Below are 20,179 nucleotides of genomic sequence, written 5' to 3'. Positions count from 1 at the left end.
CATCACTATCTCACAGGTCCCTATCATCCTCCTCTTCATAACTATATCACAGGTCCCTATCATCCTCCTCTTCATCACTATATCACAGGTCCCTATCATTATCTTCCTCTTCATCACTAGATCACAGGTCCCTATCATCCTCCTCTTCATCACTATATCACAGGTCCCTATCATCATCTTCCTCTTCATCACTATATCACAGGTTCCTATCATCCTCCTCTTCATCATTAGATCACAGGTCCCTATCATCATCCTCTTCATCACTATATCACAGGTCCCTATCATCCTCCTCTTCATCACTATATCACAGGTCCCTATCATCATCTTCCTCTTCATCACTAGATCACAGGTTCCTATCATCCTCCTCTTCATCATTAGATCACAGGTCCCTATCATCATCCTCTTCATCACTATATCACAGGTCCCTATCATCCTCCTCTTCATCACTATATCACAGGTCCCTATCATCCTCCTCTTCATCACTATATCACAGGTCCCTATCATCCTCCTCTTCATCACTATATCACAGGTCCCTATCATCCTCCTCTTCATCACTATATCACAGGTCCCTATCATCATCTTCCTCTTCATCACTATATCACAGGTCCCTATCATCCTCCTCTTCATCACTATATCACAGGTCCCTATCATCCTCCTCTTCATCACTAGATCACAGGTCCCTATCATCCTCCTCTTCATCACTATATCACAGGTCCCTATCATCCTCCTCTTCATCACTATATCACAGGTCCCTATCATCCTGCTCTTCATCACTATATCACAGGCTCCTATCATCCTCCTCTTCATCACTATATCACAGGTCCCTATCATCCTCCTCTTCATCACTAGATCACAGGTCCCTATCATCATCTTCCTCTTCATCACTAGATCACAGGTCCCTATCATCATCTTGTTGCTGATTGGCTAATGGCTACACAAGACAACACATCGTGATGACATCATAAAGTGGCCAAAATCTGATCAGCTGATTTTCAGGTTTTTATAGAAATGGATCAAAGAGAGAGAATCTTTGTTCCTGGAGCTTCCAGGATGTGACCCAGAGGAACAGCAGCTGTACACGCTTTCTGCTTACAAAGGGTTTCAAGAATAATAATCTGTCATTAAAAGACAAATCCCACCACAGTGTAATAATATTTGTCAGGGATATTAAAATCTATTGAATTTAAACTATAGTTTGTATATCATGCAGAGTTAAAACAATCTTTTAGTTGATATAAAGAGGTTTCCAGAGCATCAGCGGCTCAGGCGTTAAGTCTTATTTGAATTAAAGAAATACCTAAAAGAAGAAAAATAGAGAATAATAAATAAACGTTCTCGAGTCAGCGCTACGAGTCTATAAAATCCCTTCTATTACTGTATTTCCATTTGTTGATTTAGCTTCATTTTGATTGCATATTAAATGTATTTAAAGAAACTGAAAGCAGCTGTGTATGAAACCTGATCCCTCTGAGCTGTGATGTCACAGATGATGTGATGATGTCACAGATGATGTGATGATGTCACAGATCAGTATTCTGCCCGGCGACAGCAGTGTCACACAGAGAGTATCTTTTTGTCCCTGCGGCTCACCGTACTCCATGCCGTCCTCTGACATGCCGGGCAGCAGGTTCAGATTGTAGCGGTCCCGCATCTTATCCCCAGGTCGGTTCCTGGTCCAGAACTTACTGCAACACACACACACACACACACACACACACACACACACACACACACACACACACACACACACACACACACACACACACACACACACACACACACACACACACACACACACACACACACACACACACACACACACACACACACACACACACACACACACACACACACACACACACACACACACACACACACACACACACACACACACACACACACGTCAGCGAAGACACAAAGGAAGCGTGTTAGTGTGTGAGTGTCTGTGTGTTTGTGTCAAATTCCTCGTACGTGTAAACCTACCTGGTAATAAACCTGATTCTGTGTGACCTGTGTGTGTCTGTCAGGATTTGTGTGAGTGTGTGTGTGTGAGAGTCTCTGTGTGATTGTGTGAGTGTGTACCTGGTGTGATCATTGGATCCAGAACACAGGATGTGACCCAGAGGATGCCAGGCCAGACTCCAGATCATCCCCTCGTGAGCCATCTCCATCCCCCCCACCTCCTTCTCCACCCTGCACACACACACACACAGATCATGAGTACACGGAGTATGATTAAAGAACTTAAGGAAGTATTAATATAGGAGTGACGGTGCGTTCAGGGTCCTCTGGTTACCCGGCGTTCCAGAAGAGCAGAGAGCCGTCAGAGCCTCCGCTGGCGAACAGACCCTCGTGGACCGGGTGCCAGGCCACGGCTGCAGAGAGAGAGAGAGACTGCTGGGTACATATACATACTATAACATATCACTATATACATATACACATGTCTCTGTATCACGGCTGCAGAGAGAGAGAGAGACTGCTGGGTACATATACATACTATAACATATCACTATATACATATACACATGTCTCTGTATCACGGCTGCAGAGAGAGAGAGAGACTGCTGGGTACATATACATACTATAACATATCACTATATACATATACACATGTCTCTGTATCACGGCTGCAGAGAGAGAGAGAGAGACTGCTGGGTACATATACCCCTGAACACCTGCAGCCCCTCCCTCAGGTTGTATATATAGAGTATAGAGAGTTACCTGTGGCCTCCTTCTTGTGGCCCCTGAACACCTGCAGCCCCTCCCTCAGGTTGTATATATAGAGTATAGAGAGTTACCTGTGGCCTCCTTCTTGTGGCCCCTGAACACCTGCAGCTCCTCCTTCAGGTTGCGGATGTCGAACAGTTTGCACAGGTGGTCTCTGGAGGCCGTCAGCAGCCAGTTCCCGTTCAGGTTCCACTTCACCTCCATCACCGTGTTCTTGTGGGCGTGGCTGAGAGCAGAAGGAGGTCAGCAGGGGGTCATCAGGAGGTCACAGGCATTATATCAACACTACACTGAGGTAGGGGTGCATACCGGTACCCGGTTACTGTATACCGTACCAAAATCAGATCCGGTTTTCCATTATTTTTTTATAAAGGTGAGGCGTAATATCCTTAAACTCACGCCCAAACCGTCAAAAGCACCATGTCAATTTGACTGTGAAACTCCGCAAACGAGTCACTTTAGAACAGAGGAGTGTGGCTGCATATGAAGGGTGGGGTCTGTAACCACTGCCAGTCTGATGGTGGGGTCTGTAACCACTGCCAGTCTGATGGTGGGGTCTGTAACCACTGCCAGTCTGAAGGTGGGGTCTGTAACCACTGCCAGTCTGATGGTGGGGTCTGTAACCACTGCCAGTCTGATGGTGGGGTCTGTAACCACTGCCAGTCTGAAGGTGGGGTCTGTAACCACTGCCAGTCTGAAGGTGGGGTCTGTAACCACTGCCAGTCTGATGGTGGGGTCTGTAACCACTGCCAGTCTGATGGTGGGGTCTGTAACCACTGCCAGTCTGATGGTGGGGTCTGTAACCACTGCCAGTCTGATGGTGGGGTCTGTAACCCCTGCCAGTCTGATGGTGGGGTCTGTAACCACTGCCAGTCTGATGGTGGGGTCTGTAACCACTGCCAGTCTGATGGTGGGGTCTGTAACCACTGCCAGTCTGATGGTGGGGTCTGTAACCCCTGCCAGTCTGATGGTGGGGTCTGTAACCACTGCCAGTCTGATGGTGGGGTCTGTAACCACTGCCAGTCTGATGGTGGGGTCTGTAACCACTGCCAGTCTGATGGTGGGGTCTGTAACCACTGCCAGTCTGATGGTGGGGTCTGTAACCACTGCCAGTCTGATGGTGGGGTCTGTAACCCCTGCCAGTCTGATGGTGGGGTCTGTAACCACTGCCAGTCTGTTGGTGGGGTCTGTAACCACTGCCAGTCTGATGGTGGGGTCTGTAACCACTGCCAGTCTGAAGGTGGGGTCTGTAACCACTGCCAGTCTGAAGGTGGGGTCTGTAACCCCTGCCAGTCTGAAGTAGGGGTGTAACAACTAATCGACTTAATCGATTAAAATCGATTACCAAATTAGTTGGCAACTACTTCAGTCGTCGATTCGTTGGTGACGTCATCACATGTGTTCTACACCCCGTTAAGCTCCAACGTTATGGCTCTTTTGTATCGGTACAGGAGAGATTTAAAACATATGTCATATGTATTATTGCTACATAAACATTATATCGCAGTCTTAGTGTCGCCAACTCAGTTTCTAATGTGCAATATGACTACAAAATGCGTCTATAATGTATTTTAGATCTTTCCCAATTCAGACGAGAGATCTCTCCCCCGCCTGCTTGCGAGGGGGCGGGGCAGTTTACACACACACGCAGGAGATAGCGGAGAGAACGCGCTCCGAGCTGTGGTTAAACTTTATCCGTCTCGATGTGGACAATGCTCGTTACCAAAAGTGCAATAACAGTTTATCATATAAAGGCGGTAAAACGAGCAATTTGTCTAAACATTTATCAAAGTGCACCACATCCAGACGGAGGAATGCACCGGGTTCCACTGTCTTTCTAGTAGCTCTGTAGCCCCATCCACGAGTAACGTTTCCACGTCAGGTGTTATGTATGCTAGCAGCAACACACGGAGTTAACTCAGTTATAAAAACATAGGTTAATGATTAGAGGTAACTGAGTTAGTTTGTTAAAGTTTCAGCTATTCGGTTTACAGTTCTGTCATCACATTATTTAATATGATTTGTTAAAACATTGTTGTTTCTTTTGATGTGAAATATTATGCATTTAATTAAAAATAAAAAGCAATGTTAGTTTTGTTCACAATTTGTTAAGTTAGTTTACCTTATTTCTTGTCAAAAGAACCGTTAATACTATTGTTAAAAGGACCGGATCGATAAGCAGTATTGATATAAGTAGTAGTACAGTTAAAACCTTAACGATCCGAATAATCGATTAATCGTTTCATTAATCGATTATCAAATTAGTCGTTTGTTGCAGCCCTAGTCTGAAGGTGGGGTCTGTAACCACTGCCAGTCTGAAGGTGGGGTCTGTAACCACTGCCAGTCTGATGGGTGGGGTCTGTAACCACTGCCAGTCTGATGGTGGGGTCTGTAACCACTGCCAGTCTGAAGGTGGGGTCTGTAACCACTGCCAGTCTGAAGGTGGGGTCTGTAACCACTGCCAGTCTGATGGTGGGGTCTGTAACCACTGCCAGTCTGATGGTGGGGTCTGTAACCACTGCCAGTCTGATGGTGGGGTCTCAAACCACTGCCAGTCTGATGGTGGGGTCTCAAACCACTGCCAGTCTGATGGGTGGGGTCTGTAACCCCTGCCAGTCTGATGGTGGGGTCTGTAACCACTGCCAGTCTGAAGGTGGGGTCTCAAACCACTGCCAGTCTGATGGGTGGGGTCTGTAACCACTGCCAGTCTGATGGTGGGGTCTGTAACCACTGCCAGTCTGATGGTGGGGTCTGTAACCACTGCCAGTCTGATGGTGGGGTCTCAAACCACTGCCAGTCTGATGGTGGGGTCTGTAACCACTGCCAGTCTGATGGTGGGGTCTGTAACCACTGCCAGTCTGAAGGTGGGGTCTGTAACCCCTGCCAGTCTGATGGTGGGGTCTCAAACCACTGCCAGTCTGATGGGTGGGGTCTGTAACCACTGCCAGTCTGAAGGTGGGGTCTGTAACCACTGCCAGTCTGATGGTGGGGTCTGTAACCACTGCCAGTCTGAAGGTGGGGTCTGTAACCACTGCCAGTCTGAAGGTGGGGTCTCAAACCACTGCCAGTCTGATGGGTGGGGTCTGTAACCACTGCCAGTCTGATGGTGGGGTCTGTAACCACTGCCAGTCTGATGGTGGGGTCTCAAACCACTGCCAGTCTGATGGTGGGGTCTGTAACCACTGCCAGTCTGAAGGTGGGGTCTGTAACCACTGCCAGTCTGATGGTGGGGTCTGTAACCACTGCCAGTCTGAAGGTGGGGTCTGTAACCACTGCCAGTCTGAAGGTGGGGTCTCAAACCACTGCCAGTCTGATGGGTGGGGTCTGTAACCACTGCCAGTCTGATGGTGGGGTCTGTAACCACTGCCAGTCTGATGGTGGGGTCTCAAACCACTGCCAGTCTGATGGTGGGGTCTCAAACCACTGCCAGTCTGATGGGTGGGGTCTGTAACCATTGCCAGTCTGATGGTGGGGTCTGTAACCACTGCCAGTCTGATGGTGGGGTCTGTAACCACTGCCAGTCTGATGGTGGGGTCTGTAATCACTGCCAGTCTGATGGTGGGGTCTGTAACCACTGCCAGTCTGATGGTGGGGTCTCAAACCACTGCCAGTCTGATGGTGGGGTCTGTAACCACTGCCAGTCTGATGGTGGGGTCTGTAACCACTGCCAGTCTGAAGGTGGGGTCTGTAACCACTGCCAGTCTGATGGTGGGGTCTGTAATCACTGCCAGTCTGATGGTGGGGTCTGTAACCACTGCCAGTCTGATGGTGGGGTCTCAAACCACTGCCAGTCTGATGGTGGGGTCTGTAACCACTGCCAGTCTGATGGTGGGGTCTGTAACCACTGCCAGTCTGATGGTGGGGTCTGTAACCACTGCCAGTCTGATGGTGGGGTCTGTAACCACTGCCAGTCTGATGGTGGGGTCTGTAACCACTGCCAGTCTGATGGTGGGGTCTCAAACCACTGCCAGTCTGATGGTGGGGTCTGTAACCACTGCCAGTCTGATGGTGGGGTCTCAAACCACTGCCAGTCTGATGGGTGGGGTCTGTAACCACTGCCAGTCTGATGGTGGGGTCTCCACCAAACTGTATACAGTTCAATCGACCGGACTTCTTTGTGCAGCTGTGAGCGTCCTTAAAAACGGTCAGTAAGTCCTTGACAGCGGTCTGTCTGTTCTGGATTAACAACGTGTCACGTGTTCTGAATTGACCAATCAGAATAGAGTATTCAACTAAGCCATGTAATAAAGTGTTATAATGTCAGCGCCCCACTCTCCATTGCTGTTTATGTTGAAAATAAAAATAAACTTTTCATAACCACAATATTTGAACTGATTTAAATGCGGAAACTGGGGTTATTCATCAGAATGTCGTATGACTTGACCTGTGCAACGACTTGACTCTCACCACAGTGGCTTGGGACTTGCTCATGACTTGCACATGTAGGACTTACTCCCACCTCTGGAAGATGTGCTATTCCCGCCTGATGGTTGATATAAATGATATTGCAGAATCAGTTTTCTTCATAGATAATAGTCGAGTATCGGTATCGTTCAGCGGTATCGGTTGAGTATTGGTATCGTTCAGCGGTATCGGCTGAGTATCGGTATCGGTTGAGTATCGGTTGAGTATCGGTATCGTTCAGCGGTATCGGCTGAGTATCGGTATCGGTTGAGTATCGGTATCGTTCAGCGGTATCGGTCGAGTATCGGTATCGGTTGAGTATCGGTATTGGTTGAGTATCGGTTGAGTATCGGTTGAGTATCGTCATCGTTCAGCGGCATCGGTTGAGTATCGGTTGAGTATCGGTATTGTTCAGCGCTATCGGTTGAGTATCGGTATCGTTCAGCGCTATCGGTTGAGTATCGGTATCGTTCAGCGCTATCGGTTGAGTATCGGTATCGTTCAGCGGTATCGGTTGAGTATCGGTATCGTTCAGCGCTATCGGTTGAGTACCGGTATCGTTCAGCGGTATCGGTTGAGTATCGGTATCGTTCAGCGGTATCGGTTGAGTACCGGCATCGTAAACAAGTCAACGATATGCATCCCTACACGGAGGAGTAATCATTATAATAACAGAGCCTCACAGAGTGTGCTCTGTTTATCTAATGTAATAACAACAGCACTCACAGCGTGGCCAGGCTCTGCCCGGTCTTCGGGTCCCAGAACTTGATCGGCTGCTGGCTGTCTTTGCTGCCGGAGACCACCAGGCCTTTGGAAGGGTGCCAGTCCACGCACTTCACATCTGCACCGTGACCTACACACACACACACACACACACACACACACACACACTTTGAGGGTTAGTGACTCTGCAGAGCGGTCACATGCAGAAGCTACAGAACACACGGGGACGGGTCAGAACCAGAGCAGCAGGACACGGGACCTTCAACAGATTCATTTAGATTAGTATTAATGCTTTCTTCGATCTGTAACTTTATTTCAATTATTCTTTCATGTTTTTATTTATGAATGAAAATTCATTTTTCTACGAGGCTGCATCAATTCTAATAATAATACAATAGTAATATAAATACTACACCAATATACGAATACTAACCTCGGAGGATCCTCTCCTCGTGGCAGCGCATGAAGTCCCAGATCCTCACCGTGCCGTCGTCAGAGCACGTCGCAAACTTATTATCTGTGGGAGAGAAACTGACACACACACACACACACACACACACACCATTCATCATCATCACCTTCATCATCATCATCACCTTCATCACCATCATCAGTATTATTAATATGGTATCAACCTGGCTTCTCGAATGGCCTCCTTGTGAGCCTGGAACATCTTCACGTTGTTCATGTTGGACTGCCAGTACTTCACGTAGCCGCCGTGATCCGCCGTCAGCATCCACATGTCGTTATGAGACCAGGTCATCGCCCGCACGGGGCTGTCGTGGGCCTGAGGACATAGGAGAGAGGAGACAGGAGACATTAGAGAGGAGACGTTAGAGAGGACACAGGAGACGTTAGAGGAGACAGGAGACGTTAGAGAGGAGACAGGAGACACATGTCGTTATGAGACCAGGTCATCGCCCGCACGGGGCTGTCGTGGGCCTGAGGACATAGGAGACGTTAGAGAGGACACAGGAGAGAGGAGCTTAGAGAGGACACAGGAGAGAGGAACTTAGAGAGGACACAGGAGAGAGGAACTTAAAGAGGACATAGGAGACGTTAGAGAGGACACAGGAGACGTTAGAGAGGACACAGGAGAGAGGAGCTTAGAGAGGACACAGGAGAGAGGAGCTTAGAGAGGACATAGGAGAGAGGAGCTTAGAGAGGACACAGGAGAGAGGAGCTTAGAGAAGAAATAGGAAAGAGGAGCTTAGAGAGGACACTGGAGAGAGGAGCTTAGAGAGGACACAGGAAAGAGGAGCTTAGAGAGGACACAGGAGAGGAGCTTAGAGAGGAAATAGGAGAAGTTAGAGAGAACACAGGAGACGTTAGAGAGGACACAGGAGAGAGGAGCTTAGAGAGGACACAGGAGACGTTAAAGAGGACACAGGAGAGAGGAGCTTAGACAGGACACAGGAGAGAGGAGCTCAGAGAGGACACAGGAGAGAGGAGCTTAGAGAGGACACAGGAGAGAGGAGCTCAGAGAGGACACAGGAGAGAGGAGCTCAGAGAGGACACAGGAGAGAGGAGCTTAGAGAGGACATAGGAGACGTTAGAGAGGACACAGGAGAGGTTAGAGAGGACACGGGAGAGAGGAGCTTAGAGAGGACACAGGAGAGAGGAGCTTAGAGAGGACACAGGAGAGGTTAGAGAGGACACGGGAGAGAGGAGCTTAGAGAGGACACAGGAGAGGTTAGAGAGGACACAGGAGAGAGGAGCTTAGAGAGGACACAGGAGACGTTAGAGAGGACAAGGGAGAGAGGAACTTAGAGAGGACACAGGAGACGTTAGAGAGGACACAGGAGAGAGGAGCTTAGAGAGGACACAGGAGAGAGGAGCTTAGAGAGGACATAGGAGACGTTAGAGAGGACACAGGAGAGAGGAGCTTAGAGAGGGCACAGGAGAGAGGAGCTTAGAGAGGACATAGGAGACGTTAGAGAGGACACAGGAGATGTTAGAGAGGACACAGGAGAGAGGAGCTTAGAGAGGAGAGAGGAGCTTAGAGAGGAGCTTAGAGAGGAGAGAGGAGACGTTAGAGAGGACACAGGAGACGTTAGAGGACACAGGAGAGAGGAGCTTAGAGAGGACACAGGAGAGAAGAGCTTAGAGAGGACACAGGAGAGAGGAGCTTAGAGAGGACATAGGAGACGTTAGAGAGGACACAGGAGACGTTAGAGAGGACACAGGAGAGAGGAGCTTAGAGAGGACACAGGAGACGTTAGAGAGGACACAGGAGAGAGGAGACAGGAGACGTTAGAGAGGACAGAGGAGAGAGGAGACAGGACACGTTAGAGAGGACACAGGAGACGTTAGAGAGGACGCAGGAGAGAGGAGACAGGAGACGTTAGAGAGGACACAGGAGACGTTAGAGAGGACACAGGAGAGAGGAGCTTAGAGAGGACACAGGAGAGAGGAGACAGGAGACGTTAGAGAGGACACAGGAGACATTAGAGAGGAGAGAGGAGAGAGAAGCTTAGAGAGGACACAGGAGAGAGGAGACAGGAGACGTTAGAGAGGACACACGAGACGTTAGAGAGAACACAGGAGAGAGGAGACAGGAGACGTTAGAGAGGAGAGAGGAGACGTTAGAGAGGACACAGGAGACATTAGAGAGGACACATGAGATGTTAGAGAGGACACAGGAGACATTAGAGAGGACACAGGAGAGAGGAGCTTAGAGAGGAGAGAGGACACAGGAGATAGGAGCTTAGAGAGGACACAGGAGAGAGGAACTTAGAGAGGACATAGGAGACGTTAGAGAGGACACAGGAGACGTTAGAGGACACAGGAGAGAGGAGCTTAGAGAGGACATAGGAGACGTTACAGAGGACACAGGAGACGTTACAGAGGACACAGGAGACGTTAGAGAGGAGACAGGAGAGAGGACACAGGAGACGTTAGAGAGGACACAGGAGACGTTAGAGAGGACACAAGAGAGAGGAGACAGGAGATGTTAGAGAGGACACAGGAGAGAGGAGACAGGAGACGTTAGAGAGGACAGAGGAGACAGGAGACGTTAGAGAGGACACAGGAGAGAGGACACAGGAGACGTTAGAGAGGACAGAGGAGACAGGAGACGTTAGAGAGGACCTAGGAGAGGACACAGGAGAGAGGAGAAAGGAGACGTTAGAGAGGACAGAAGAGAGAGGAGACATGAGACGTTAGAGAGGACACAGGAAAGGACACAGGAGAGAGGAGAAAGGAGACGTTAGAGAGGACAGAAGAGAGAGGAGACAGGAGACGTTAGAGAGGACACAGGAGACGTTAGAGAGGACACAGGAGAGAGGACACAGGAGACGTTAGAGAGGACACAGGAGACGTTAGAGAGGACAGAGGAGATGTTAGAGAGGACACAGGAGAGGACACAGGAGAGAGGAGAAAGGAGACGTTAGAGAGGACAGAGGAGAGAGGAGACAGGAGACGTTAGAGAGGACACAGGAGATGTTAGAGAGGACAGAGGAGAGAGGACACAGGAGACGTTAGAGAGGACAGAGGAGACGTTAGAGAGGACACAGGAGAGAGGAGACAGGAGATGTTAGAGAGGGCACAGGAGAGAGGAGACAGGAGACGTTAGAGAGGACAGAGGAGACGTTAGAGAGGACACAGGAGACATTAGAGAGGACACAGGAGAGAGGACACAGGAGACGTTAGAGAGGACAGAGGAGAGAGGAAAAAGGAGACGTTATAGAGGACACGTTAGAGAGGACACAGGAGAGAGGACACAGGAGACGTTAGAGAGGACACAGGAGAGAGGACACAGGAGACGTTAGAGAGGACACAGGAGAGAGGACACAGGAGACGTTAGAGAGGACACAGGAGAGAGGAGACAGGAGACGTTAGAGAGGACACAGGAGAGAGGACACAGGAGACGCTAGAGAGGACACAGGAGGGAGGAGACAGGAGACGTTAGAGAGGACAGAGGAGACAGGAGACGTTAGAGAGGACACAGGAGACGTTAGAGAGGGCAAAGGAGAGAGGAGCTTAGAGAGGAGACAGGAGATAGGAGACGTTAGAGAGTGTGTACAGCAGAGTGTGTGAAGGAGTGTGTGTACAGCAGAGTGTGTGTAGGAGTGTGTGTACAGCAGTGTGTGTGTACAGCAGAGTGTGTGAAGGAGTGTGTGTACAGCAGTGTGTGTGTAGGAGTGTGTGTACAGCAGAGTGTGTGCACAGCAGAGTGTGTGTAGGAGTGTGTGTACAGCAGAGTGTGTGTAGGAGTGTGTGTACAGCAGAGTGTGTGCACAGCAGAGTGTGTGTAGGAGTGTGTGTACAGCAGAGTGTGTGTAGGAGTGTGTGTACAGCAGAGTGTGTGCACAGCAGAGTGTGTGTAGGAGTGTGTGTACAGCAGAGTGTGTGTACAGCAGAGTGTGTGTACATTAGAGTGTGTGTAGGAGTGTGTGTACAGCAGTGTGTGTGTAGGAGTGTGTGTACAGCAGTGTGTGTGTAGGAGTGTGTGCACAGCAGAGTGTGTGTAGGAGTGTGTGCACAGCAGAGTGTGTGTAGGAGTGTGTGTACAGCAGAGTGTGTGTACAGCAGAGTGTGTGTACATTAGAGTGTGTGTAGGAGTGTGTGTACAGCAGTGTGTGTGTAGGAGTGTGTGTACAGCAGTGTGTGTGTAGGAGTGTGTGTACAGCAGAGTGTGTGTAGGAGTGTGTGTACAGCAGAGTGTGTGTAGGAGTGTGTGTACAGCAGAGTGTGTGTAGGAGTGTGTGTACAGCAGAGTGTGTACCTGGAGGATGGTCTCAAAGTTGAAGGTGAGTCCGTTCCACAGGGTGAACTCCCCGCTGGAGGCTCCGGTGACGAGCCGGCGGCCCTCGGGGGTCCACTGCAGAGAACAGGAGGTAAACAACAACAACAGGTCAGTAACCAACAGCGGTATAACAACACATCTATAATGCTGACCCTGCAGGTCAGATAGCACCCTGCAGGTCAGACAGCACCCTGCAGGTCAGACAGCACCCTGCAGGTCAAACAGCGCCCTGCAGATCAGACAGCACCCTGCAGGTCAGACAGCACCCTGCAGGTCAGATAGCACCCTGCAGGTCAGACAGCACCCTGCAGGTCAGACAGCACCCTGCAGGTCAGATAGCACCCTGCAGGTCAGACAGCACCCTGCAGGTCAGACAGCACCCTGCAGGTCAGACAGCGCCCTGCAGGTCAAACAGCGCCCTGCAGGTCAGACAGCGCCCTGCATGTCAGACAGCACCCTGCAGGTCAGACAGCGCCCTGCAGATCAGACAGCGCCCTGCAGGTCAGACAGCACCCTGCAGGTCAGACAGCACCCTGCAGGTCAGACAGACAGCACCCTGCAGGTCAGTTAGCACCCTGCAGGTCAGACAGCACCCTGCAGCACCTGAGGCCTGTACTACGAAGCAGGATGTTCTCTTAGCGGCTAACTTCAGGTAAACTCTGGGTTTCCGGTCCTACGAAGCTGGTTCTCTTTTTAGCGGGCTAGATCTCCATGGTAACTGATGCTGAGCGGCTAACCTGCCCCGGAGCAGGTTAGGTTGCAGGCTAAGAGCTCAACTCAGTGAAAGCACTGCCTGCTGACCAATCAGAGCTCAGTGTGCAGAGTTTAAAGCGATCAAGTCATATTCCAGGAGAAAGGAAATACAGAAAAGCTGCCGTTGCAGGAAAGACGGCCGGCAAAAATCAGCGACTGTGTGAACTTGAACATTAATAGAATATCACCTCCCATCTTCAGAGCAATCTGACTATTAGAACATTAGCGTTAAGAAAGCTTACTTAAATATCTGCCACAACATAAGTAACCGGATCAGAGTAACATTAAGTACAGTCCGCGGCATATCACATCATAATGTATCATCTCCTTATCTGAGTCAGCTGAGCCGTATCTGGCCGTGCAACACTCACAGTGTCACATACTGGATGCAGAAGGATTATTTGAAGCAACACATTAAGTTGAGGAAACACTCGAGTCAAATGTAATGAAAGTCAGATGGTGTCTTAGACGGGGCAGTGATATCATAAACCTGTTCATGTACGCATTCAAACACTTGTTCTGTTACCAGCTGTATTCACCTTGCAGGTGCAGCTATGTGGCTTTGATCCTGGATCAAGTGTTTAAGTCATGGATGTTTAAAGTTTAACTTCTTCATATGTCTAATATTATAGTTGACTTTTCATTCAGGAAGTATGACGCTGCGCTGTCAGTACGCTTCTCCATGTTTGTGATTGGTCGAATGCTCCAGATACCACCCCTTTCATGTGAACACGCTCCTAACTAGATAGGACACGGCTGGCTTGAACGATCCACTTGATAACCAGCGTCGTAGGACCGTTTAGCGAGAGCGCGTATGTTTTGGATTAGGCCAACCGGCTAACTCAAACATATCCAGGTTAGGTTGAACCAGCTTCGTAGTACAGGCCTCTGGTCTCCTCCCAGCAGACGGGCTCCTCCTCAGGCCATCAGACCCACCTGAGCTCTGTGGAGAACATCCATCACACTCATCTATCTCATATCCCCTTTGCTGCAGACAGACTCTTTGAATGAACTTGCAAATCTCAAATCATTCTCTTGCACTATTGTATCTGTTGTGATCCTATATATCTGCATGATGCTCTGCTGGAGGAGGACCTCAGTGAGTCACCTCCATGTCTCCTCTGTAGCTGCTGAGCTCACGGTGACAGAGACTTGAACTGTGATATCTCTCTCTCTCTGATCAGCAGGCGACTCACCCTGATCACAAACACGGGACACTTCACTTTGTTGGTGGAGGTTCGGACAAACTTGGTGGTGACGGCGTTCATCGAGTTGTTCACCATCCCCACAGGAGGAACCAGCTGAAACACACACACACACACACACACATATTACAACACACACAACCTCATTTCTGATACTGTAAAAACAATAGGATTGAAGACACTGGATCTGTCCAAACACGGAGCGTTGTGACCCTGTGAAAGACAAAGGATGTGCTGTGCACCTGGCTGCTGCATCTCCAGAGCTGTTACAGGATCTGTATTTTGTAAACTGTATCATTTTTATATCTGTGTATGCTTCTTAGGTAACATCAAGCTGTCTGTGGCTCTGCCTGCTGTAACAGAGCAATGACTCTGTAGAGTAATCTCTGCAGTGCGGAGGACTGAGCTCATGAGCGATCTGACTTTGCTCCCAGGGTCATGGGAACAAAGGTCGGAGGACTTGTGTTTATAATCAGGAGAGTAAAGGGCAGAGATGAGCGAGGGCGAAGCAGAGAGCAGCTGATAGCTCCCATTAGACATTTAGGCTTTTAGAAAATCTCAGAATCATGGCAAAATTCAGAGCTAAGAAACAAAAGCTAAAATTCTGAGAAAAAAGCCACAATTTGAGAGAAGAAGGCAAAAAAATCAAAAATTCCTGAGAAAAAACAGAAAATCAGAGAAAAGCTAAAAGAGTGGATGAGCCAATCAGAGAGCAGCTGAGGTCACAGGTGATTCATCAACGCTGAGTCACGTTCTCACCTCGTTGTAACAGCCAGCGTCCGGCTGCAGCGCCCTGAAGTCTCTGTGGTCGCGCTGCCACAGGCGGTTCTGCAACACACACACACACACTGTTTCACTGGAGCTGCATGACACACACACACACACACACACACACACACTGTTTCACTGGAGCTGCATGACACACACACACACACACACACACACACACACACACACACACACACACACACACACACACACACACACACACACACACACACACACACACACACACACACACACACACACACACACACACACACACACACACACACACACACACACACACACACACACACTTACTTTCACTGGAGCTGCATGACACACACACACACAGTTTCACTGGAGCTGCATGACACACACACACACACACACAGTTTCACTGGAGCTGCATGACACACACACACACACACACACACAGTTTCACTGGAGCTCAGGACACACATTACATCTATATGATCTGTACACTTTGTAAATGTTTTCTCTGATGCTTTATTTACTGCATGGAGAGAATCCTGCTGTACACGAGCTGCTCCTGTGAGGGGTGGGTGATGGACAGGTGAACAGGTGAGTGTTTACCTCCAGGTGTCTGATGACAGAGGGGTTAGTGATGGACAGGTGAACAGGTTTGTGTTTACCTCCAGGTGTCTGATGACAGAGGGGTTAGTGATGGACAGGTGAACAGGTGAGTGTTTACCTCCAGGTGTCTGATGACAGAGGGGTTAGTGATGGACAGGTGAACAGGTGAGTGTTTACCTCCAGGTGTCTGATGACAGAGGGGTTAGTGATGGACAGCTGAACAGGTGAGTGTTTACCTCCAGGTGTCTGATGACAGAGGGGTTGTAGTCGATGGTCTTGCGGTTCACAGCCTTCCTCATGCGCTTCCCGTCGAAGGTGAGCTGCTGCATCGCCTGCTGCTGGGCGAAGTCCGGCCTCTTGTAGAACACCTGCCGCGGAGCCTGGTGCTGGAAGCGCGGCATGTGGAAGAAGCGCTGCGGGGAACCGATGTCCGTCGCCATGGTGACTCTCTGTACCTGCAGGGGGGGACAGGTGGGTTAGAGTATGGTTAAATCAATCAGGAGCTTTAAACAGCTAATGTTGGGCTATAAAGGAACTACAGCACGGTCACATGACTTCACGTCACCACCGCTAAGCTAAAGGAGGCTAATGTTGGGCTATAGAGGAACTACAGCACGGTCACATGACTTCACGTCACCACCGCTAAGCTAAAGGAGGCTAATGTTGGGCTATAGAGGAACTACAGCACGGTCACATGACTTCACGTCACCACCGCTAAGCTAAAGGAGGCTAATGTTGGGCTATAGAGGAACTACAGCACGGTCACATGACTTCACGTCACCACCGCTAAGCTAAAGGAGGCTAATGTTGGGCTATAGAGGAACTACAGCACGGTCACATGACTTCACGTCACCACTGCTAAGCTAAAGGTGGCTAATGTTGGGCTATAAAGGAACTACAGCACGGTCACATGACTTCACGTCACCACCGCTAAGCTAAAGGAGGCTAATGTTGGGCTATAAAGGAACTACAGCACGGTCACATGACTTCACGTCACCACCGCTAAGCTAAAGGAGGCTAATGTTGGGCTATAGAGGAACTACAGCACGGTCACATGACTTCACGTCACCACTGCTAAGCTAAAGGTGGCTAATGTTGGGCTATAAAGGAACTACAGCACGGTCACATGACTTCACCTCACCACCGCTAAGCTAAAGGTGGCTAATGTTGGGCTATAAAGGAACTACAGCACGGTCACATGACTTCACGTCACCACCGCTAAGCTAAAGGAGGCTAATGTTGGGCTATAAAGGAACTACAGCACGGTCACATGACTTCACGTCACCACCGCTAAGCTAAAGGAGGCTAATGTTGGGCTATAAAGGAACTACAGCACGGTCACATGACTTCACGTCACCACCGCTAAGCTAAAGGAGGCTAATGTTGGGCTATAAAGGAACTACAGCACGGTCACATGACTTCACGTCACCACCGCTAAGCTAAAGGCGGCTAATGTTGGGCTATAAAGGAACTACAGCACGGTCACATGACTTCACGTCACCACCGCTAAGCTAAAGGCGGCTAATGTTGGGCTATAAAGGAACTACAGCACGGTCACATGACTTCACGTCACCACCGCTAAGCTAAAGGCGGCTAATGTTGGGCTATAAAGGAACTACAGCACGGTCACATGACCTCACGTCACCACCACTAAGCTAAAGGAGGCTAATGTTGGGCTATAAAGGAACTACATCACGGTCACATGACTTCACCTCACCACCGCTAAGCTAAAGGCGGCTAATGTTGGGCTATAAAGGAACTACATCACGGTCACATGACTTCACCTCACCACCGCTAAGCTAAAGGAGGCTAATGCTAAATAACATTTATCTTTTCAAAAATCGTGCAGCCCTAAAATGTATTACTGGCTTTGAAGAACTACTGTGTTTTAGATCAATTATTTATAGTTTCCAGAAAAGTAGAAATAAAGACATGCTTCGTGTGACAGCTATCTGCGTGTTCAGCACCGGCTGTTTCCCTCAAACTGAATGTCTTCACTATGAACAGTCTACTCACTAAAACCACCTGTCAGATCATCTGAGGTGATTCAGGTCAGTTTGATGCCAATACGTTTGTACTTGAGTCTGTTGAAAGCAGGGCTTTGACTCACAGACCATAATGGCCTGAGAGGCTCCAACAGCATCATCTGGGACCCAAAGCATGCTCAAACAGAGAATCTGAACTGCTACCATCTAATGGAGATTCACTAAAGTCAGCCTGAAGCATCCTTTGTGCTCCAGCCTGTCCTCTCAGTGAACACAGAGCTACAGGTCAGATGCACGCTGAAGGCCCTTTGAGCATCTCTCTCTGATCCCTCTGTGATGTTACATGTTTGTTGTTTGTTTCTCATGTGTCTTGATGTGTGTCTGTTGATGTTACACATGGAGCTGCTGGAATGCAAGAAGCATCTCGGACTTGACCTGGCCATTAAAGTATCATCGGATCGTATCGTAGTATCCTACACTGTACTTTAGCTACCTGAAGTAAAGTCCTGGAGTTCCTGAGGCTGTTTTCATCACCAACGGAAGCACGAGGCTCCACAGCAGCTAGCCGAACAGGTGGCTAACACTGAGCTAACACTGAGCTAACACTGAAACAGACGGCATGACTGTAATATATATCCAACATATCGCTCGCACTATGGGTGTTTCTGTGATTTGTGACAGAACTTCTGTTTTTAAACAACAGTATTATTTCAAACAGCCCGGGATGCTGCTAACACCATTAGCTCCTGCGGCTAACAAAGCTAACAGAACCCCGGGCTGCTTCTGGTTAAAGAAACGCTATATACACATATATATCATATATACATATTATATTAAACCCCACTTTATTAGATGAAAGAACGAACTTTACATAAGAAACGGCCAGGAAACGTGTCTCATTGTGAGACTCATGTTACTCTGTTGTTAGTCACTGTTGTTTTCGTTTGTAATTCTTAATTCTGTCACATGTAAACTGTTGGTTTTATTATTATCTACACTGTATTTGCACTATCCAATGTCATTAACCGGAAAGAAGTTCCTTAAATGTTGTAAAATGAAAAAGAAAACATTAGCTCCTGCGGCTAACGATGCTAATAGGCTAGCCGTTAGCTTGTAGCTCATCATGTAAACACACCTCTCTGGTTGTTAGTGGAGATCTCGTGGTATTTAGCAGCAGTTACAGGTGTATTTAAGAACAGTTTCAGGTGTATTTAGGAGCAGTTTCACGTGTTTTTAGGAGCAGTTTCAGGTGTTTTTAGCAGCAGTTTCAGGTGTTTTTCAGGTGGTGTTTGTGTGTCTTTAATGTGTTTATCAGATTCAAACCGGTAGCTGTGTGCTAGCAGGAGCTAACCGCGGCGCTCAGAGCTCACCTCAGCCTGCAGATACTCTCTCTCTGTCTCTATCGATCCTCCACAGACTCTCTCTGAGGAAACATGGAAGAAGCTGATTTAATAGATGAATAAAAAGCTCTTTATACATCCATCATGACGCTTCTCCTGCTTCTTCTCGGCCTACAGAAAGGCATGCCGGGAGATTCTCACAACGGGCGGGATTGGCAGGATACAGCCCAGCGTCTTCGCGCAAGGCATGCAGGGAAATGTAGTTGTGTGATATAATAACAATCTGAATCTGAGGTATAGTGCAGATACAGTAAAGAGAACAGAGAAGACGTACTTTGAGATAAGATATACTTTATTAATGCTAAATTAAATCTAAAAAAAGAGTAGAAAATAAACCGTATTATATAAATTACAGCAAATGCAATATGAAAGTGGGATATTATTTACATTAAGTGGGCAAGAATGGCATATTCAATTAAATATAAATGTGAAATGTACAGTAAGAAGTTATAAGTCCAGCAAAAGATAAAGCAGAGTGAAAAAACATGGTATAAACAATATCTAAAATGAAAGAAGAGGCTGGTTCTGTTTGCCAATTGTAAATACATTGAGAGGAAAACAAAGCGTGTATACATGGTACATTGTGATATATTTTCAGAATACGCCACATAGTATAAGGTCTGATAATATAGTAGTATATATATTTAATTGTCTTAATAAACAGTTTTATTCAGTTCTGTTTTTAGTGGCTCCTGTTGTTATTTAGCGAGTTTCTCAAAATCCATATTTTTGAATAAATAAGTGACTTCTCTGATAAAATACAATCTGACTTATTTTATTGATTATGTTTCTTACATTTCTAAATTAATGTTTGTAAATCAAAAGATAAATCCCTTATTTATATACATTATTATAATCAAAATAAAGTGAGTA

General features: G+C 48.1%; 1 protein-coding gene across 4 annotated transcripts in view; it reads right to left on the bottom strand.

Annotated features, from left to right (window-relative positions):
• The window catches only part of wdr33 (WD repeat domain 33), a 39,460-nt gene extending 19,997 nt beyond the window's left edge, over nt 1–19,463 (bottom strand). For 3 of the 4 annotated variants that reach the window (XM_079651465.1, XM_079651467.1, XM_079651466.1), the window contains exons 1-12: nt 19,277–19,460; nt 16,158–16,376; nt 15,322–15,390; nt 14,554–14,658; nt 12,584–12,679; nt 8,493–8,644; nt 8,291–8,388; nt 7,861–7,987; nt 2,802–2,956; nt 2,297–2,375; nt 2,083–2,193; nt 1,591–1,685 (exon numbers count right to left, since the gene is read on the bottom strand). In XM_079651465.1, coding sequence (XP_079507591.1) covers nt 1,591–1,685; nt 2,083–2,193; nt 2,297–2,375; nt 2,802–2,956; nt 7,861–7,987; nt 8,291–8,388; nt 8,493–8,644; nt 12,584–12,679; nt 14,554–14,658; nt 15,322–15,390; nt 16,158–16,361 — 1,291 coding nt within the window. In that variant the 5' untranslated portion in view covers nt 16,362–16,376; nt 19,277–19,460. Of the gene's footprint in view, nt 1–1,590; nt 1,686–2,082; nt 2,194–2,296; nt 2,376–2,801; nt 2,957–7,860; nt 7,988–8,290; nt 8,389–8,492; nt 8,645–12,583; nt 12,680–14,553; nt 14,659–15,321; nt 15,391–16,157; nt 16,377–19,276 lie in introns of all 4 variants that reach the window. The other variant, XM_079651468.1, reaches the window with a different exon arrangement.
• Between the last annotated feature and the right edge of the window lie 716 nt (nt 19,464–20,179).

Source organism: Notothenia rossii, assembly GCF_949606895.1.
Source record: "Notothenia rossii genome assembly, chromosome: 9".
NCBI lineage: Eukaryota > Metazoa > Chordata > Actinopteri > Perciformes > Nototheniidae > Notothenia > Notothenia rossii.
Note: the sequence above shows the minus strand (reverse complement) of the source record. Positions and strands in the feature narration are given on the sequence as shown.